Source organism: Balaenoptera borealis (genome assembly GCF_965194805.1).
Source record: "Balaenoptera borealis genome assembly, chromosome: 8".
Taxonomy (NCBI): domain Eukaryota; kingdom Metazoa; phylum Chordata; class Mammalia; order Artiodactyla; family Balaenopteridae; genus Balaenoptera; species Balaenoptera borealis.
In genome coordinates, this window is record NC_138865.1 from 116579757 (window position 1) to 116601526 (window position 21770).

Consider the following 21770-nt stretch of genomic DNA (forward strand, 5'->3'; position numbering starts at 1 on the left):
TGGAAGAAAGTGGTGCCATAATTTCTATGTTGATTTTATTTCTTGTTTTCTTTGCCCCTCATACAGATCGTATGTTATATATACTTCACCAGGATCATTGCATTTCTCCTCAAACTTGCTGTTCCGTTCCAGTGGAAGTGGCTCTACCAGGTATGCTGCTCACAGGGGACAGTGCCAGAGAATTTGTGTCTGAGGATGAAGTCTTAGGGTGTAATTTAAGATTGTTACTAATTTATTTGGCGGTGGCCACTAAGACCTTTTGTTTCTTCCGGTCTGCAATTAAGATGATATGTTTGTCCAGGAAAGCTGCTGGATTACATGAGAAATCTGGAAGTAATTGCATTATTGATTTTAGTTTTCAATTTTAAAAGTTTTTGCAGAGAAAAGCCTCAGGCCGAGAAAGACTTGCCCTGTATAATTAAAATCTAGATGAAATCAGTTATAGGGCTTAGAATAGCTTGGAATCCAGACCTCCCTTTTTCTTGCCCATTATTACTATTTCAATCATAAAGTATCTTTGCAATATACTAGAACTAGTTTAACTACTAGGGTAGCCACCATATGATTTAGAGACTTTTTTCTGGAGGCTCACACTTGGTGCTTTAGACACTGTAGGAAAATGTATGTATGTAATGAGCACTTAAAAGATGCCAATGAAGACACTTAAAACAAGGAGTCTCAAATGTCATCTCTGGGCAGAATGCGCCTAGCTAAGGCTTCAGCAAATCCCCTAAGGAAAATGCTCCCCAGTGGTCAGCTCTGGCATTTGAGTGACTGATCGGCGAGTGGTTGGGGGGAGGGGGTCAGTTTGTTTAGTTCCACTGCTTTCTGAAGAACAATATTCTAATCCCTTTATTTGGGGGTGGTTTTAAAATTTGCAGCTCCTGGATGAAATGGCCACGCTGGTGTTCTTTGTTCTAACGGGGTATAAGTTCCGTCCAGCTTCAGATAACCCCTACCTACAACTTTCTCAGGAAGAAGATGACTTGGAAATGGAATCTGTGTAAGAATCTCCTTTCTTCCCTCCCCTCCCTCGCCCCTTACGTAACTGAGAGCAGCGTGGTATGAACTGGAGCAGCTGCTCTCTGCAGTTTGTTGCTCCAGAGGTTGTCCCTCCCTTTTTAGCAGAAGGAAATGGACATGCAGGCCCCATGCTCTCGTGTTCAGTTTGAGGTACAGTACCTACCAAGCATCGCTCAGTCTTTTCGGGGGAAGTAGAACTTGCCATTCTATTAAGCATCATTGGAGCCAGCTTCCAATAACTTAGTGGCAAGAACTCGAGGATATACTTGGCCAGTTCGAAACTACTGAGGATGGGCACCCAACTTCCTGCTGGGCCTGCCATTGGGAGCTTCTGTCTAAAAATGTAATCATCCGAGTCATCTGTAAGTGCCAATTATCCTCGCACGTCCTTTATCATCAGGTAACTGAGTAGCTTTTCACAGCTAGCACAATGACTTAACCTATATCTGAGCATTAAAATGGGCTGTTCTGAGTCACAGGCTAAGTGACTCTAGGGTCCTATTTTCTGGGAAAGGGCAACCGTTTTCTAGAAAAGTGAATGGTGATTAAGAATACTTGCTTATTAAAAAAAAGGAAGAATATTTGCTTGTTAACTGATGAACTCTGCTGGGCCAGGTCAGTAGATGAGTTTGATGATTAGCTTGTGGCTGTGTTTCTCCCTTCCTGTCCACTCTCTCCAGAGTGCTGCCTTCAGTGCAGGCGGCCTTTTCACCTTTCCCAGTTCGCAGGCTGAGCCTCGGCCCACGGCGGGCTCCGCTGGGCCGGCGGGCAGGTCAGGCAGCATGGGCTGTGCTCAGCTCCTGTGTGGGAACAGTAAATGGAAGCAGAGCCCCAAACAACAGCTCCCTGCTCAGAGGAAGAAGCCCCTTTTTTACAGAGAGTGGAGGGGAAAGCAGGAGAACCGTCAGATGTGCCTTGTTTAGAAGTGGCATAATCTGAGCAAGTGACTGTTGGTTGAAGAGGCACAAGTGACAGTCACCTGGAGTTAAGTGTACATTCAGTTTTTACTGTGACTTGTTCAGGACCACATTTTATGAAATGCCTTGTTTCCTTTATTATTGTTTCCAGAAAGGAAAGTTCTTTTAAAATTGTTTAAATATAGAACAGAATATAGAATAGTTTTTTTATTTTTATTTTTTACTTGTGTTGCTCTTATTTATTTATTTATTTTAACATCTTTATTGGAGTAGAATTGCTTTACAATGTTGTGTCAGTTTCTGCTGTATAACAAAGTGAATCAGCTATATGTATACATATATCCCCGTATCTCCTCCCTCTTGCGTCTCCCTCCCACCCTCCCTATCCCACCCCTCTAGGTGGTCACAAAGCACTGAGCTGATCTCCCTGTGCTATGCAGCTGCTTCCCACTAGCTATCTATTTTACATTTGGTAGTGTATATACGTCCATGCCACTCTCTCACTTCGTCCCAGTTTACCCTTCCCCCTCCCTGTGTCCTCAAGTCCATTCTCTACGTCTGCATCTTTATTCCCGTCCTGCCCCTAGGTTCTTCATGACCATTTTTTTTTTTTAGATTCCATATATACGTGTTAGCATACGGTATTTGTTTTTCTCTTTCTGACTTATTTCACTCTGTATGACAGACTCTAGGTCCATCCACCTCACTATAAATAACTCAATTTCATTTCTTTTTATGGCTGAGTAATATTCCACTGTATATATGTGCCACATCTTCTTTATCCATTCATCAATGGACACTTAGGTTGCTTCCATGTCCTGGCTATTGTAAATAGAGATGCAATGAACGTTGTGGTACTTGACTCTTTTTGAATTATGGTTTTCTTAGGTTGTATACCCAGTAGTGGGATTGCTGGGTCATATAATAGTTCTATTTTTAGTTTTTTAAGGAACCTCCATATTGTTCTCCATAGTGGCTGTATCAATTTACATTCCCACCAACAGTGTAGGAGGGTTCCCTTTTCTCTGCACCCTCTCCAGCATTTATTGTTTGTAGATTTTTTGATGATGGCCATTCTGACTGGTGTGAGGTGATACCTCGTTGTAGTTTTGATTTGCATTTCTCTAATGATTAGTGATGTTGAGCATCCTTTCATGTGTTTCTTGGCAATCTGTATATCTTATTTGGAGAAATGTCTATTTAGGTCTTCTGCCCAGTTTTGTATTGGGTTGTTTGTTTTTTTGATATTGAGCTGCATGAGCTGCTTGTAAATTTTGGAGATTAATCCTTTTCAGTTGCTTCGTTTGCAAATATTTTCTCCCATTCTGAGGGTTGTCTTTTCATCTTGTTTATGGTTTCCTTTGCTGTGCAAAAGCTTTGAAGTTTCATTAGGTCCCATTTGTTTATTTTTGTTTTTATTTCCATTTCTCTAGGAGGTGGGTCATAAAGGATCTTGCTGTGATTTATGTCATGGAGTGTTCTGCCTATGTTTCCCTCTAAGAGTTTTATAGTGTCTGGCCTTACATTTAGGACTTTAATCCATTTTGAGTTTATTTTTGTGTATGGTGTTAGGGAGTGTTCTAATTTCATTCTTTTACGTGTAGCTGTCCAATTTTCCCAGCACCACTTATTGAAGAGGCTGTCTTTTCTCCATTGTATATTTTTGCCTCATTTATCAAAAATAAGGTGACCATATGTGCATGGGTTTATCTCTGGGCTTTCTATCCTGTTTGATTGATCTATATTTGTTTTTGTGCCAGTCCCATACTGTCTTGACTACTGTAGCTTTGTAGTATGGTCTGAAGTCAGGGAGCCTGATTCTTCCTGCTCCATTTTTCTTTCTCAAGATTGCTTTGACTGTTTGGGGTCTTTTGTGTTTCCATACAAATTGTGAAACTTTTTGTTCTATTTCTGTGAAAAATACCATTGGTAGTTTGATAGGGATTGCATGGAATCTGTAGATTGCTTTGGGTAGTATAGTCATTTTCACAATGTAGATTCTTCCAGTCCAAGAACATGGTATATCTCTCCATCTGTTTGTATAATCTTTCATTTCTTTTTTTACATATTTTTTTTTGAATTTTATTTATTTTTTTATACAGCAGGTTCTTATTAGTTATCCATTTTATACATATTAGTGTATATGTATTAATTCCAATCTCCCAATTTAATTTCTTTCATCAGTGTCTTATAGTTTTCTGCATACAGGTCTTTTGTCTCCTTAGGTAGGTTTATTCCTAGGTATTTTATTCTTTTTGTTGCAGTGGTAAATGGGAGTGTTTCCTTAATTTATCTTTCAGATTTTTCATCATTAGTGGATAGGAATGCAAGAGATTTTCTGTGCATTAATTTTGTATCCTGCTACTTTACCAAATTCATTGATTAGCTCTAGTAGTTTTCTGGTAGCATCTTTAGGATTTTCTATGTATAGTATCATGTCATCTGCAAACAGTGACAGTTTTACTTCTTCTTTTCTGATTTGGATTCCTTTTATTTCTTTTTCTTTTCTGATTGCCGTGGCTAAAACTTCCAAAACTATATTGAGTTACAGTGGTGAGAGTGGACAACCTTGTCTTGTTCCGGATCTTAGAGGAAATGGTTTCAGTTTTTCACCATTGAGGACAATGTTGGCTGTGGGTTTGTCATATATGGCCTTTATTATGTTGAGGTAAGTTCCCTCTATGCCTACTTTCTAGAGGGTTTTTATCATAAATGGGTGTTGAATTTTGTCAAAAGCTTTTTCTGCATCTATTGAGATGATCATATGGTTTTTCTCCTTCAATTTGTTAATATGGTTTATCACATTGATTTGTGTATATTGAAGAATCTTTGCATTCCTGGGATAAACCCCACTTGATCATGGTGTATGATACTTTTAATGTGCTGTTGGATTCTGTTTGCTAGTATTTTGTTGAGGATTTTTGCATCTATGTTCATCAGTGATATTGGCCTGTAGTTTTCTTTCTTTGTGACATCTTTGTCTGGTTTTGGTATCAGGGTGATGGTGGCCTCATAGAATGAGTTTGGGAGTGTTCCTCCCTCTGCTATATCTTGGAAGAGTTTGAGAAGGATAGGTGTTAGCTCTTCTCTAAATGTTAGATAGAATTCGCCTGTGAAGCCATCTGGTCCTGGACTTTTGTTTGTTGGAAGATTTTTAATCACAGTCTCAATTTCAGTGCTTGTGACAGGTCTGTTTATATTTTCTATTTCTTCCTGGTTCAGTCTCGGAAGGTTGTGCATTTCTAAGAATCTGTCCATTTCTTCCAGGTTGTCCATTTTATTGACATATAGTTGCTTGTAGTAATCTCTCATGATCATCTGTATTTCTGCAGTGTCAGTTGTTACTTCTCCTTTTTCATTTCTAATTCTATTGATTTGAGTCTTTTCTCTTTTTTTCTTGCTGAGTCTGGCTAATGGTTTATCAATTTTGTTTATCTTCTCAAAGAACCAACTTTTAGTTTTATTGATCTTTGCTATCATTTCCTTCATTTCTTTTTCATTTATTTCTGATCTGATCTTTATGATTTCTTTCCTCCTGCTAACTTTGGGGTTTTTTTGTTCTTCTTTCTCTAATTGCTTTAGGTGTAAGGTTTGGTTGTGTATTTGAGATGTTTCTTGTTTCTTGAGGTAGGATTGTATTGCTAACTTCCCTCTTAGAACTGCTTTTGCTGCATCCCATAGGTTTTGGGTTGTCGTGTTTTCATTGTCATTTGTTTCTAGGTATTTTTTGTTTTCCCCTTTGATTTCTTCAGTGATCTCTTGGTTATTTAGCCTTCATGTGTTTGTATTTTTTACAGATTTTTTCCTGTAGTTGATATCTAGTTTCATAGCGTTGTGGTCGGAAAAGCTACTTGATACGATTTCAATTTTCTTAGATTTACCAAGGCTTGATTTGTGACCCAAGATATCATCTATCCTGGAGAATGTTCCATGAGCACTTGAGAAGAAAGTGTATTCTGTTGTTTTTCAGTGGAATGTCCTATAAATATCAATTAAGTCTATCTTGTTTAATGTATCATTTAAAGCTTGTTTCCTTATTTATTTTCATTTTGGATGATCTGTCCATTGGTGAAAGTGGGGTGTTAAAGTCCCCTACTATTGTGTTACTGTCAATTTCCCCTTTTATGGCTGTTAGCATTTGCCTTATGTGTTGAGGTGCTCCTATGTTAGGTGCATAAATATTTACGATTGTCATATCTTCTTCTTGGTTTGATCCCTTGATCATTCTGTAGTGTCCTTCTTTGTCTCTTCTAATAGTCTTTATTTTAAAGTCTATTTTGTCTGATATAAGAATTGCTACTCCAGCTTTCTTCTGATTTCCATTTGCATGGAATATCTTTTTCCATCCCCTCACTTTCAGTCTGTATGTGTCCCTAGGTCTGAAGTGGGTCTCTTGTAGACAGCACATATACGGGTCTTGTTTTTGTCTCCATTCAGCCAGTCTGTGTCTTTTGGTTGGAGCATTTAATCCATTTACGTTTAAGGTAATTATCGATATGTATGTTCTTACTACCATTTTCTTAATTGTTTTGGGTTTGTTATTGTAGGTCTTTTCCTTCTCTTGTGTTTCCTGCCTAGAGAAGTTCCTTTAGCATTTGTTGTAAAGCTGGTTTGGTAGTGCTGAATTCTCTTAGCTTTTACTTGTCTGTATAGGTTTTAATTTCTCCATCGAATCTGAATGAGATCCTTGCTGGATAGAGTAATCTTGGTTGTAGGTTTTTCCCTTTCATCACTTTAGATATGTCCTGCCACTCCCTTCTGGCTTTCAGAGTTTCTGCTGAAAGATCAGCTCTTAACCTTATGGGGATTCTCTTGTATATTATTTGTTGTTTTTCCCTTGCTGCTTTTTTCTTTGTATTTAATTTTTGATAGTTTGATGAATATGTGTCTTGGCGTGTTTCTCCTTGGATTTATCCTGTATGGAACTCTCTGCGCTTCCTGGACTTGATTGACTATTTCCTTTCCCATATTAGGGAAGTTTTCAACTATAATCTCTTCAAATATTTTCTCAGTCCCTTTTTTTTCTCTTCTTCTTCTGCGACCCCTGTAATTCGAATGTTGGTGCGTTTAGTGTTGTCCCAGAGGTCTCTGAGATTGTCCTCAATTCTCTTCATTCTTTTTTCTTTATTCTGCTTTGCGGTAGTTATTTCCACTGTTTTATCTTCCAGGTCACTTATCCGTTCTTCTGTCTCGGTTATTCTGCTATTGATTCCTTCTAGAGAATTTTTAATGTCATTTATTGTGGTGTTCATCATTGTTTGTTTGCTCTTTAGTTCTTCTAGGTCGTTGTTAAACGTTTCTTATATTTTCTCCATTCTGTTTCCAAGATTTTGGATCATCTTTACTATCATTACTCTGAATTCTTTTTCAGGTAGACTGCCTATTTCGTCTTCATTTGTTTGGTCTGGTGGGTTTTTACCTTGCTCCTTCATCTGCTGTGTGTTTCTCTGTCTTCTCATTTTCCTTAACTTACTGTGTTTGGGGTCTCCTTTTCGCAGGCTGCAGGTTCGTAGTTGCTGTTGTTTTTGGTGTCTCCTCCCAATGGTTAAGGTTGGTTCAGTGGTTTGTGTAGGCTTCCTGGGAGAGGAGACTGGTGCCTGTTTTCTGGTGGATGAGGCTGGATCTTGTCTTTCTGGTGTGCAGGTCTGCGTCCGGTGGTGGGTTTTGGGGTGTCTGTGACCTTATTATGATTTTAGGCAGCCTCTCTGCTAATGGGTGGGGTTGTGTTCCTGTCTTGCTAGTTGTTTGGTATGGGGTGTCTAGCACTGTACCTTGCTGGTCGTTGAGTGGAGCTGGGTCTTAGCATTGAGATGGAGATCTCTGGGAGAGCTTTTGCTGTTTGATATTACATGGAGCCGGGAGGTCTCTGGTGGACCAATGTCTTGAACTTGGCTCTCCCACCTCAGAGGCACAGGCCTGACACCTGTCTGGAGCACCAAGACCCTGTCAGCCACACGGCCTCTTAATAAATGTTTAAGTGTATAATACAGTGTTGCTAATTATAGCCCAGTGTTTTACAACATATATATGGAACTTAATCATCTTGTATAGCTGCTTTTTAAGACATGCTCCCAGGCTGCCTTGAATCAAGATAGCCATTCCTTCCGTTAGGTCTCTCATTTGTGTAAATTTGTTTTCACGCTTCACGTTCACACACAAGTTGTTTAAACTAGTCATTTTAGTTTTCAGGAAAGCTTTCTAGTCACTTCTCCATTTCATTAGGGGCGTTTTCTGAGGTTCTGTCTTTTGTTTTGTTTGGAACATCGTCTTCGATGTCTTCATTCTGCTCGACTATGTGTTGCTATCTGTGCGTTAGATAAACAGCCCCCTCTCCCAGTCTTGAAGGAGGGGCCTCATGGAGGAGATGAGCCTCCTCCTTCAACCCTGCCCTGGCTCTTGGTTGTCTCGCAAACCTTTGTGGTCATCCAAGTGGCCTATTTTATTTTTAGTGGCTCCCGGTAGTTGAGGGTTTTCCTAGAACTATCAGTGTCCCAAAGGGAAGGATCTCAGGCAGCACCGAGATTCAGGCCGATTGGAAGCCAGACCCTCAGGCCAGAATAGTTTTTTTAAATTAAGGTTTATTTTGAAGAAGTCTGAGTTCAATTTAAATGTCTGCCAATACCTTTGGAAGTAAGGTAATATTCAGAGACAATTGTCCTCATCAGATGGCTTAGAGAAATTTCTGGAATATTCACATCCGAAGATTCCTTATTGATGAATGCCTTTGACTTAAATCTAACCAAAAAGTGCTACATTATTCTTTGTACATTTTTATTATATAGTTATAATGAACAGACTTAGTTGGAAACAATTAAAATACTTAAGCTGTTGGTAAAAAATAAAAACATAGAGTCCATCTGGTAAGCAGCGGCGTCGGGAAGTAACCTGAGACGTGGTGTATTTCTCCTTTCCCCTGCGGGGAGCCCTTTAGCTCAGCATTCCGTAACCGTTTAAGGCAGGGTTGCTCTGGGGTCATAGCGAGAAGCTGAATGGCTGGGTCCTAGCATCTTCCGCTTGACTGAAGTGTGATCAGTTGATGTTCTCCCCAGCAAGGCAGGCGTTCCTGTTCCCCACATCCTTTCCATCAGCCATTGCATCTAGAAGCGCAGATGCTTTGTTAAGGTATGTTTGTCTCATTGGCAAAATTTTTAAAAATTTGTTTTGGTTTTTATTTCTCTCTGACAGTATTTGGTGGTAGTGGTAACGAAAACGCAAGAGGGCCTGTGTGTGTGTTAAAATCAGGGGAGGAAAAGGGAAGAAGACAGACAGACCATCGGTCCACTGGAGACTAGGGTGTGTGTGTTTTGTGCTTCTGGCAAGATTTGGGCAGGGTGGGCAGTTTGAGCCAAGATTGACCCTTGGGTTGCCTCAGCTTCTACTCCTGTTACCGGGGAAGAGCGCTCCGTGCTCTGTTCTCCGGGGTTGGCTGAGTGTGGGCCCTCCCGTAATGGTGAAGTGAGCGTCTCTTCCGTGACGGGAGGGCTGCACACGTACCAGCTAGAGAAGGAGTCGGCCCAAATGAAGGTTTGCTTACAGGGGTGGTGGTGGTGTTCCCGGGAGCACCAGCCCATATGAGCCCTGTGAAAGACAAGTTGAGGAGCCACTTGAGGCCAGGTGCCTTTTAGTCAGCAAGGCAATTGTGCTGGGGTTTCTCTCTAGCTAAGAACTCGACTGTTGGGAAAGTTCTGTGAATTTATAAGATGTGACAGCAGCAGAGGCCTGAGGGGGGAGGCTTCAGCCGCAGGTGAGGGTCAAGGCTCAGCAGCTTCTGGGACCGCCGAGCCCGGGCTGTCATCTCCCTCTTCTGCTCGGAAGTACTGTTCCTGGAGGGCCCTTCTTAAATCCTCCAGAAATAACCCAAACCAGAGACCAGCAGAGCCTTGCCTGTATTTTCTAGGTGGTCATGAGTGCTCTGTCATGCACACTGGAGGGTGTTTCCTGAAGGAGGGCGCTAGGTCTGATCCCCACCCAGGATATTAAGCACCTCTTTGTGCAAAGTATCAATAATAATGTTTATGCCTCGCACACCTAAGACGAATTCACACCCTTCCTAGTATGCCCTCTGCACCAGAACTCTGACCTGGGCCACGCACTGACCTTGCCGACTGGGGTTCTGGGTAGCTTCTCATTCACCTCTTCTTACCTCCTCTGCCTGAAGCTGAGCTGCGGGAGGGCGGTGCACTGGCAAGTGAGTCTGGCCCAGGGTAGTGCGTCCTCCCCGCCTCCAGCCTAGGCCTGCGTGCAGTCCGGGCAGCTGCGCCCTCTGGGCCTGGGGAATGAGGGCGCCTTCGGAAGTAATGCTGACTTTCCATCTTTTTCTCCTTCTGTTCCTTTTGACGTCTCTCTTTGGGCTAAAGCTCAGAGTGGCTTACTGATTTTGGTAACAGAATTTATCATAACAAAATCAGCAAGTTAAGTATTGGATGTAATTTCAGTTATCAGACTTACAGCCACCGCATGTGCTGTGCTTATCCTTGATGATCTGAATTATTTCTGCCATCTTGAGATGCAGGAGTGGGAAGAGATTTGGTTTGGGTTCCAGGGCCCAGGAGCTGTGTCTCTGGAGTTGCCCTTCCAGAATGCCGGCTTCAGGGTTGCCGGTAACCTTTTACTACTTCCTGCATTCATGCAAGTGGGTAACCAATAAATGTAGAAACAGAGGTTGGAGACTAATAGAATTGTCTCTTAACCAAGCCTCTCTACAATTCAAGTCCAGAAATGGTTAGCATTTAGATTCAGTTTGGTTACAGAAACAGATGCATCCGTTGTGCCACTTCGGCCCAGGCCACAGTTGACGGCAGTCTCGTGTGGCAGAAGGAGCAGTGGGGACCCGAAGCCCCCTTTCTCGTCTTTCCCGTATTCATTAGGCCCTGTTGGTTGCAAACACGAGACTCAGGCCTCTACAAGGAAAAGAGAGGTCACCACGTAGGGGCAGAAGGAAAGCGGGAGGCAGCTGGGTCCGTCCGCTCCCCCTGTTTCTGCGTTAGCCCCCCTTCTCTGGGCGCCTCTCTGCTCCACTGTCTTCTCCATCCTCCACGCTCCCCTGGACCCATCCCCCTGGGAGCACCTCTGTCGGCTTAGCACTGTTGCCGCTTGCCTCAGACCGGCTCAGGAGCTGCTGACCCTTGGGCCAGTGTCCTCTTGAAGTCAGGAGTGGCCACCTCGGCTCAGAAAAGTTGAGCAGGCCCTGGGGGCAGGACAGCTTCTGCTGGAAACAGCGTGGGACCTGGCAGCCAGAGAGGCTGGCTTGGCCCGGGCACTGAGTCTACTCGTGCTGGTGTGAGCGCTCTGTCGACTCTACAGGTGGTTCTGGACACCAGCCGGTGCCGAATCCCCCAGTCTCCTACGGGAACAGCGTGACAGAGTGTAGACAGCGCTGCGATAGAGGTGTGTGCCTGGAGCCACAGAAAGGCACCTCAGCAGTGGGGGTGAGAAGGAGCTGGTCAGGCAGGGCAGGAATGGGCAGAGGCAGGAAGGGGCAGGCCTTGCCCTCTGGGGACCGGGCTCTCCCCGCCTGGGCGGCTCTGGGGGCTGCGCCTGCATTCGCACCCCTGGGGTTTGAGCTTAGACTGAAAATCACCGCTGCTCGGTGCTTGACCTGAGCTTTGTCCGGCGTCTTTCTGCGTCACATGGAGGGCCTCTGCGCAGGTTGTGTGTAGTGCGGGGTGCTGCTCCGAGGACAGCTCTTCGGCTGTTTGTCCCCCTTCAGCGTTTGTGCTGAAACCGGGACACGCGGGGAGGTGTGTGTGGAGCTGTGAAGTTGCCGAAGCGCCGCCTCCTGCCCGGGAGGCTCCCGGCGTCAGTCTGACCACGGTCTCCTCCTCTGTCTCCTCCTCTGTCTCCTCCTCTGTCTCCTCCTCTGTCTCCTCCTCTGTCTCCTCCTCTGTCTCCTCCTCTGTCTCCTCCTCTGTCTCCTCCTCTGTCTCCTCCTCTGTCTCCTCCTCTGTCTCCTCCTCTGTCTGCTCCTCTGTCTCCTCCTCTGTCTCCTCCTCTGTCTCCTCCACCTGGCGTCCCTCTCACTTCCCAGAGATTCACTGGGGAGCCAGGGCGCAGCGCCCGTCCAGCCTCACGCCACATCCATCATCGCCGGCTCCGCCCGTGCCGCCCTTCTGTGCCCGCGCACCCCTCACCCCGCAGCCGGGGGACTCCCGCTCAGCCGCTTCTCGCCCGGGGTGCCTCCGCTCCGCCCACTGACCGCTCCCCAGTCTCCAGCTCCAGCCCCTTGCCTGTCCTGAGCTTCGGGTCCCTCTGTCCACCTGCCCACCGTCGCCCCAAGCTTGCCTCTCCCCTGCGTACCCTGTGGGCTTCGGCATCCACCCACCCAGTCGCTGTCAGCAGAATATGGGTCTTGGCCTAGATGCCTCCCACTCTCTCGGCCTGTGTGGGGCGAGTGACCGCATCTTGCAGGCTTAACGTCGCGTCTCCCGCCCTCTCCCCGCTTTATCCTGGCGCCCTGCCCTCGTGTGGCCGATGTCCTCACCTCCCATCTTCTCCCCTTCCCGTCCATTCTCCTCAGCCGCCCGAATCACCTGTAGACTGTTTTTTAAGTGGGTACCCTGGCTCCTTCCCGGAGACTAGATTCTGAATGTTGGGGGTTCAGGTGTCTCTGTGCTTTTTTAACTCCCCTGGATCCTGCTGGAGCCAGGCCCGAGAGCCCAGGTATAAGAGTCACGTCCACCCCGGTGACACGGCACGGAAGGCCGTCCACAGCCCCGCCCGCCCACCCTCGACTCTCCTGCCACGTTCCTTCACCAGCAGCTTCTTAGCACTCCCCGACTGTCGGGAGCTTTCTTGTGTTCCCTCCATGCCTTTGCTTGTTAGATTTCTTTTCAGACGCTCCCCTGCCCTCCTCCCACTCCTCCATCTTGCTGCTCCTCGTCTTTCAATACAGGCTTCAAAGCGGCCCCCAGCCCCCCACCCCCCCAGCAGAGGTGACTCTTCTCACCCCGAGCCGTCGCCACACCTGCGCCCTGGCACTCCTGTCCTGTGTGTGTGAAGTGGCTCTGCGTGTCCGTCTGGAAGACCGTACCTTCTGCTGGGCAGGGGGCACCCTGGGAACACCAGTTCCAGCTCTCTGTCCTTGCCCCAGGCCTGGCATGACAGAGTGAACGTTGTTTTCTCAATTGGGCCGCCATCTGGCAAGGAGTATTTCCTTAGGGAAAGAAAGGGAGCAAAGGTTTTTCCCAAGCCTGCTCTCCGAGCCGTCCTCGGGTCACGGTGCCTGTGCTCTGCCCTCAGCGTCCGCATGGGTTGAGCTCCTCCTTGTCCTTTTTAACCTGGGGCAGTAGCCACAGATCCGCTGGCTCTTGCCAGGAGTGTTTCTGGAAGACTCGAGGTTGTATTTCTTCCCTTACGTCAACAGGTTTGGAGGCGCATACGGGTTGCTCTGCTGGGGCTGGAAAGGCTCGTGGTGCCCGTGTCCTAGTCTGGAGAAGGTCCCTTTAGAAGCTGCCCTGGGTGCATGGATTTCTCCTGGGAGAAGTGTGAGCGCTTCCCGGTGAGGTCAGGCCCGAGACGGGCACCGGCTGGCGGGAAGTGATGCTAGGTTCTCTCAGTTGCAGTGTTCCCTTTGTTTGGGGGCTGCATTGATACTCACCCACAGCCTCTGCAGGGATCCCTCAGTTCCCACAAGAACCACCTGCCTGCAGCATACTTTGTCCTGACTTTACGAGACGTACAGATAACACATGAGTCCAAAGGACTCTTGTTTGAGAAAAGCCCCAACTCTGGGGAGGACTGGATGGCGTTGGAGCTTGGTCACAGCAGCCGCGTGGTGGCAGGAGAGAAGCGAGAAAAAACTTTCTTTCCTTACTCAAATAACTTATCTACTGTTAGGTCCAGCTGGACAAACTCTAGATGTCACATGTAGGGCCACTGAGTCGCCATTTGTAAGTAACAGGATTTGGGAGTTGGTTGGGGGGGATAGGTAGGGTCCTTGGAGAGAGTCTATTGGAATGATTGATTGAATTTATTTTACTGATTAGGAAATTCCTGTTGGTCCACGATGGAGGAACATAGGTGCCTCCTTGCTTCCTAGAGTCCTTAGGGAGATGCTGGGCCAGGGGTGTTTGTTTCTAACACTTTATTTTGGAGAACAGTTTTAGGTTCATAACACTGAACAAAATTGAACAGAGGGTACAGATACTTCGCATACGCCCCCGCCCCACACACGCCTAGCTTCCTCCATTATCAGCATCCCCTGTCCGCAGTAGGACATTGCTTACAATTGATGAGCCTCTATCAACTTATTATCGTCCAGAGCCCATAGTTTACAGTAGGGCTCCCTCCTGGTGTTGCACACTGTGAGGGTTTGGACAGGTGTGTGCCTACTGTTATATAATAGAATCACACAGAGTCATTTTGGTGCCCTGAAAATCCCCTGTGCTCCGCCTACCAGGTGGAGTTCAGTATCTGCTTGGTGTTTCCTGCTACAGAGCCGCTCCATTGCGTCATGGATACCCAGATCCTTAGACTCTGTCTAGCTCACATTTTGTGAGGCAAGAGGCTGTCTTCTCATAGACCCCCACCTTCTCAGGAGATGTCGTGAGTCACTCTCTGTCTCTAACGGTCAAAGAATCTTTGAGCCCAGAAAGTTCCTCCAAACCTGTGGTTCTGTCCCAGGACTCAGAAATGATCCACTGTGGCTGGTTAGTGTAAATGTCTACAGCTGATTAGCTTTTTTTCAGAATGTTAATTATGACACGGATACTGGTGTCATAATTGTGACTAGTGTATATATGTAACATAAAAATTGGTGACAAAAAGAGATGAATGCCGGTTGTGATAACAGCTGGTACGTAGTGACTGGGCACAATGGAGAATCTCGTTTTTCCCTCACGACAGTTCTGGAAAGTGGGGACTGTGTTTCTGCCGCAGCACAGAGAGGTCACGTGACTCGGGCAGGCTTACACCGCATGCAGAGAGTGGGTCAGGATTTGAACCCAGGTGTGTCTGATTCCAGAGCCAACACCCTTTACCCCTGGCTGCCACTGTGCTGTGGTGAAGACGGCCTTTTACTTTAAGACTGAGGTTTTCCTCGTTTTTTCCCTCATTCAGAGTGACCACGTCAGGGGTGATGGAGAATATGAAGAAAGTCAAGAAGGTGACCAACGGCTCGGTGGAGCCGCAGGGTGAGTGGGAAGGCAGCGCGTGATGGAGCAGCTCCGAGGCGGCACTGTCAAAGGAAACAATTGATTCATAGTCCTGTTGGTCAGCGAGAGAGGTCGGCCCCTCCCCGACGGTGACACCGCAGAGCACGTGGCTGGGAGCAAATTACCACGGAAGCCGAACTTTTCACTCTTTTCTGGAAGCCGGGTCTGTGGCTAGTGATAGGCAGCTAGAATTCTCCTTCAGGTGGGAGTGCTGGGTAGGGGGTGTAAGAGAAGGAGGTTAAAAGGAAGACTTTGTTTTTAATCTCTATTATTTTAAATTGGGAACTCTTCAGGTAGGTGCAGTTGTGACCTAGTGTGTAGCAGCGGAATGTTGGTGGATGGGGCATGGTGGGTGGCGGTGTGTCTGCAGCCGTTCAGGGCATGGGAAGGGGCTTTAGGAAACGAGCAGATGTCGAGTGGGGCACGGGGGCTCACAAAGAAGGGAGCGGCGAGCATCGCTGCGTCTTGGGGAGAAAAAACGAGTGAGATCAGGTTATTTTAGAAAGCAAAGTCAAAACCCAATTTAGTATTAAGAACCTGCCCCAGGATTTCTGGCCCTGAATGTCACCCCAGACCTTCATCCCGGATTCTGAAAGTGACCAGGAACAACGGTCGTCCGAGGGCTGCGGTGTCAGAGTCTAGGCCCTGGTGGTGGCAAATGGTTCTCTTGACTGAAGTGTGTTGTGTTACCTAGTGGATGGACGGAAGTGTGTTTTTAAGCTCGAAAAGCCTCCTCCTGTAGGATTTCCCTGAACATCTGGTTCCCCCGACGGCCCAGAGCAGCACCGTCTCTGGCGGCCCTCTCTTCTCGCAGCTGCATCTATTTTGTGTGATCAGAATACGGGGAAACAGGAAGGACTTTTCCTTAAGGAGCAGCTGGGGGCAGAAAGGATAATGTTGAAGCAAATCCTTAAGGCAAATCGTCATCATGACAAAGCTTTTCCTGTAGCCAGGTAGGACTTCTAAAGGGAGGAATGAAGCAGACCTTGTCCCTGTATTCCAAGAGTAAGTATGTGAAGAAGATGAGGGTGATTAAACAGGTTTACTCTCGGGGTGTGGGGATGATGAGATCTTTCACAGAAGCTCAGTGAGGTTGCCTTCCCAACTTTCAGAGCTTGGAGAGGAGCGCGGATAGCTTGCCAGAGGTGAACAGTATTGCAGCTCGTAGCCAAGTCATCTGAGTAGTGGGACAAGCTCAGAAGGTTCGCTGTGATGGAGGGCATAGCAGGGCTTACCGCTCATTTCCTGCTAAGGCTTTGGCTGCCAGAGCCTGAGCTGGGGACTGAAACACTGCATCAGGCAAGCTCCCTGGAGCGTGGGGTCCCGGCCGGGCCGGGTAGCTCCCGGTGCCCACGTGCGTCAGGAGCCCGAGCCCCACCCGACCTCCTGGCCTGCCTCCTGGGTGCTGGATGGTGACGGTAGCTGGTGGTTATTCTCTTACCTCTGGCTTGGAAGGGTCGATCAGAAGCCACAAGATTTCGGGGTGCCGCTCAGTATGCCCGGTTTGGGAACCTGAAGTGTCTTTACTCAGAAAACAGTTGTTTTCCCTCTCCTGCACCACTGTCATTTCCTAAATGGCCAGTGAGGAAGCAAGTGTCCTTTTTATGCACTTCGATGAGCCCTCTGTGCTCTGCCCAGTGCCACCTCCACAGGGGCTCGGTCCTGGCTGAGTGAGGAGGAAGAGCCAGCATCTTCCAAGGCCGCTGCTGCCCATCTCTCCGCAGATATCTTAGGGAAGGGTTCGTGTGTCTTCCCATCTTCAGGAGCAAGGGAATATGCCCCAAGTATTCATCTAAGGGCCTTTTTTTGTCTTTTAAGTAATCTTGGAGCTGTGTGACGGGAGAAGGAAGTGGCAGGGAGGACGGGAGTATTTTTCAGACTTTGTTTTCCTGATGTGAACACCATCCCAGTGATTAAGAAATGTGTCTCATACTGTGTCCAAAACTCCCTTTGGTGCTTCCCTCCGAGGGACGTGTTTGCTGTTTGTCCTGCAAGCAGATGTTCTCGACTAGGCCAAGACCTCTTGGCAAGAACCAAAGGTTTGAGGAAACACACACACACACACACACACACACACACACACGAAAGGGTCTCCACGGAGGTGTCCTCACTTCATGTGCTGGAAGCGGGGAAGCGAGTGAATGAAGATGAGGGTGTGCATGTGGGCTGGCACCGGCCCCTGCTCAGCCCTCCTGCTCTGAGGTCCCCGGGCTCCAGCTGTCACAGGAGGGCATGAGCCAGAGGGCTGGGCTTCTCTGTGGTACCGGGTGGTCTTCAAATCCCACGCGGCACCTCTAGGCTCACAGAATGGCTGAGAGGCTGCAGTTTTACAGTCCTGACCCTTCTGGAACCGGAAGGTACAAATGAGATAAGGTGGTGGATTAGAAATAAAGGCAGGCCGCAGGCTTCCTAACAAACGGGTCGTCTGCCCACGTCCTATATCTTAACTGGCAGAAGGTTTAAAGGCAGGCCGCTGATCAAGAGAAATCAAAACCCCAGCCCAAGATTGGGAAAATAGGTGGTAGTTCAAGTTTTTACATAATTATTTAAGCTCTTCATCCTGTTCCGCAAAAATTTGTTCTCTTTCTCTATGACTTGATGGCTATGAGCAGCATTCAGCTCTACTCTTGAGTAAAGATGACTGACTGGGGTCTAAAGCCAAGTTGCTTCCCCAGCTGACAGCCCGCTTCCTGCAGCCCGATTTTCACCGTCCGCTTGGGCTCGTGGCGATGCAGTGTGTGAGTGGTTAAGCGCGCTCAGTATTTCAGGGATCGGTGCACATCACAGAACGATCGGTGGTATTTATAGCTTCGCCCTGTGCTGCTGCTCCCCGTTTCTGCCTGTGCGAAATATACGTACTTCCTCTGAGCATCCGGCCGTGGGCTGGAAGTGCCGCTGCCTGTGAAACTTTAGGAAGTGAAGGGTCTGTTTTCCTTTAATAAAGTGTGTGTGTTTTGCTGGAAAATTACTTCTTGGACCACAAGAACCATCACTGATCTCTTAATCCTGGCTCTTAACAGTGGCCAAAGACTCCATCAGCCTGTTTCTTGGTCCCACAGTACTTTAACGTTTTAGCAGCAGTGCCTCCACTGAATATGCCTGCTGGCTCGTTCTCTTGTAAAGAGAAGCTTGCTGTAGTGTAAAAGATGGTTTCTCAGATCATAGCCTGAGTCAGTTCAGTTTTCTTTCAAGAAACCACTTTAGAGTAAAATTTCCAGTTTTTTTTTCCCCTGGACATGTCCGGCCAGCCAAGGCGGCACCCAGTCTCTTCATAAGTCCACTCCACGGGGCTGTCACGGCAAGGCGTCCACTCCCTCATTGTGATCTCGCCACAGGATGCTCTCCTCCCCCCTCCGTCTTCCCTCTCCCCCTCTTCTTCCTCCCCCCTCCTCCTTCCCCTCCTTCCTCCCCCTCCTCCCTCTCCCCCCTTCCTCTTCCCCCTCCTCCTTCCCCTCCTCCCCTCCCCTCCTCCCCCTCCCCACTCCCTCCTCCTCCTCCCCCCTCCCCTCCCCCTCCTCCTCCCCCTCCTCCTTCCCCCTCCCCCCCATCTCCTTCTCTTTCCTCGCCTTGGCCCTCGCCCATCAGTTCCACATGGGCTCAGTCTGGGATACGGGCTGAAGCCTTTGGTGCATTGCAGCATTTTCTCCCAGCAGCTGTGTGAAGGATGTATTTTCCAAGCTAAGGAGAATTTTATCCCAAGAGCACATATTATTGCTTTGGACCATATATGATCTGCCCCCCGCACGGAAGTGTATGTCTTGTTTTAGTCCGTACCGACCAAGGAACAGTGTCAAAGATGCCAGTTTTAATTGTGAGTGGCTCTGGCCATCTCTGCCATCCTGGAGCAGTTCCTTCGAGGGAGGCGTCTAGGACCTGAGACAGTCTGATGGGTTATCAGCCCTGCTCTGTACACCCCGTGGAACAGTGGGGCTGTTGGTGCTTCCTGCGGCCGAGCAGCGAGTTCAGAGGGCACGGCTCCTCGCCCACTCCTCCTCCCGCTCTGCACTCCACACCTCGCCCTTGCTTCCCTGACCCACGCCTGACCGTCAGCAGATTCCAAACACGCTGAGTCCAGGGTGCCTGTGGCCTGCTGCTTTTTTTTCTCTTGAGAATTCAGAATTCCCCACTGAAGAAGTTAAGTTAGACTTTGACTTGATACCTCTTGGTGTATCAGAAACCATACCAGACGTTCTAGAAGATCTGCCCTTTACTCCAGTTTTCTCTAGGGTGTTTCTGGCAGGAGGTCGTACAAGAGCTCCACCTGAGTTGATGCTAATACTTGTCACTAGGACCTGGAATGTAGTTACTGACTGGCAAGCCGGACATTCCCCCCGGGCCCCTTCTGTCGCCTGGCGATGCATCTGCCCTCTCTGCACGGCTTATGCTTGAAAGATAATGTTTTTCAGTGGCTCGCTGCTAGGACATGGGCACGCACATCCTCTGAGAGACTGTGTGCAGAAAGCACTCGGCGGGGAGGGGCGGGGAGGGGCAGGAGCAAGGGTTCGGTTGTGTCGCGTCAAGGACCTTTGGGACTCTACTGGCAGGAAGTCTGCAGGCAGGCCATTTGGGAAGGAGTGCGGATAAAGTCAGTAAAGGTCAAGGTAAAATAGAAGAGCTAGCTCGCCCCCAGACAGCAAGCTTATCTTGGGGTGGGGTTTGAGGCTTTGGGGTGGGCAGCCAAACCAGTCAGGGGGCCAGGCGGTCAGCCTTCTTAGCGTTTAATACACTTATTACAAAAGGAGCCAAAAATCCTGTCCACACAAGGGGGTTTCTTGATGCCTTAAGCAGCTTTTGTGGATGATAAATTGGATTTGCCTAGTCATGTGACCTCAGAAGAACTCAGACACATCCAATCCAGAAATAAGTTTCATTTGGGGGAGAAAACGTCTGTAAATATTCTTTGCTTTCCAGGTTAGAATGGGATGCAGCAGGAGTTTTCGGTACTTTTTTTTTTAACACTGATGGTCACTGTAGAGTGTTTATGTGAACATCTGCCGGGTGGAGATTCCGATCGGGGTGATGTAGGGGACGGGTTCTCCTGCTGCGATGCAAACATGTAAAATAAAGATTCTGTGACAGGAACGTATGTTTGTAATCCGAGGGAGTTGCCGACTCCTGCCTGCTGTCTCTCCGCCCCCTCCCCCCTTGTAATTCTTTCCTTTGTGATTTTTGTTCATTAAATTAGTTAATTGCCTCCCACTCGTTCCCACTGGCAAGAGTGACACCTACTAGAGAAGCTCCCTGTGTCTCAGCTGCCACTGAAACTCAAACGTGACTTCAACTCCAGAGGCTTTGTTTTGGAACAGACTGAAGATCAGTTGTAGTTGACTGGTGTCCTGCCTCCACTGGGGACAGGGGGTGCTCTCTGAGTCAGGGCCTGGGCACTGCTGCCGTTTGAGGGGAGACTTGGGGTAAAGTCCACCCTGCGACAGGCTCGGGTTCACCCTCTTATGATGTTGGTCATCACATAACCCTGCTGGTGTTCCCACATCAGAATCAGAGAAATCCAAGATTTCAGACTCAAAGCATTTTTGGAAGTCATCCAATCCCAAACCCCTTATTTTACTAGGAATGTTTTAAATTGAGGTATAACTCACATACAGTAAAATTTACCCTTTAAGCGTGTAGTTGGATGAGTTCTGACAAGTGTATATACAGTTCTGTAGCCTCCGCCGTAAGTGAGATGGAACATTTCCACCACCCCATAAAGTCCCCTGTGCCCCTTCTCAGTCAAAACCAACCCCTATCCAGAACTACCACAGCCGCTGCTCTGATTTCTACACTGTAGGTTAGTTTGTTCTAGAACTTCACATGAGTAGAATCACACTTCCGTGTATGGCTACTTCCACGCAGGAGACTGTCTGTGATTTGTCCATCCAAAGCCCTGGCTTTAAAGCTGCAAAAAATGGGGGCCTAGAGAGGGTTGTGCCCCACCCTCCCCCTCACCCAGCCAATAAGTATCGGAGCTGTGGTGAGAACCCAGGTCTCCTGACTCCAGCCTTGGTGTGGTGATGAGGATTAAGTCAAGGGCCTGGCCTGGAGCTCTGTCGGGTACTGTTGCTGTGTTTGCAGTAACGTTAGAATGATCCTCAGTTCACTGTATCCCAGAAGCTCGGAATGAAGGGCCTCGGCGTCCGTGTCATTTCCCCTGGGCTTTCCAGTTACTGGCCATGCCTCACCCACAGCTCCTTCCTGACTCTGCACAGGCCTTGGGTTACCCAGGGTGTCCATGGAAAGAAGCCTGAGGAGCGGGGAGAGGGCATTCCAAGAGTAGAGCCCAGGAATCGGGTGAGACTCTCGAGGGTGAGAGATGCTGAGGCCACCCAGGAAGGGGACAGCTGAGGAAAGGTGTGGGAAGGACCTGGGGACCATCTAATCCAGTACTTCACAAACTGGAGCAAGCGTCAGAGTCCCCGGAGGGCCCAGGGCTTCTGATTCAGTAGGTCTCCTGCGGGGCCCGAGGCGTTGCATTGCTAACAAGCTCCCAGGTGATGCCACCTCGGCCGGTCCCAGGTCACACCTTGAGAACCGCTGATGTAACCCAGCTCCCTTCTTGAGACTTGCCCCAGTCATTCAGGGGGTGCGTCGAGCACCCACCCGTGCAGACTCCTGCTGGACACACAGCAGCGAGACGGCGTCCTGACTCGGGGCCTGCCTGGCAAGGTTGCAGGGGTAATCC

At 47.9% G+C, this 21770-nt stretch overlaps 1 protein-coding gene across 8 annotated transcripts in view; it reads left to right on the forward strand.

Moving 5' to 3' along the window:
- GPR107 (G protein-coupled receptor 107) overlaps positions 1-21770 on the forward strand; it is a 101546-nt gene that overhangs the window by 56264 nt on the left and 23512 nt on the right. For 2 of the 8 annotated variants that reach the window (XM_082400757.1, XM_082400760.1), the window contains exons 16-19: positions 67-150; positions 882-1003; positions 14784-14885; positions 14997-15070. In XM_082400757.1, the coding sequence (XP_082256883.1) occupies positions 67-150; positions 882-1003; positions 14784-14885; positions 14997-15070 (382 nt within the window). Of the gene's footprint in view, positions 1-66; positions 151-881; positions 1004-14783; positions 14886-14996; positions 20174-20276; positions 20949-21770 lie in introns of those variants that run through there. The other 6 variants (XM_082400764.1, XM_082400763.1, XM_082400759.1 and 3 more) reach the window with 5 other exon arrangements.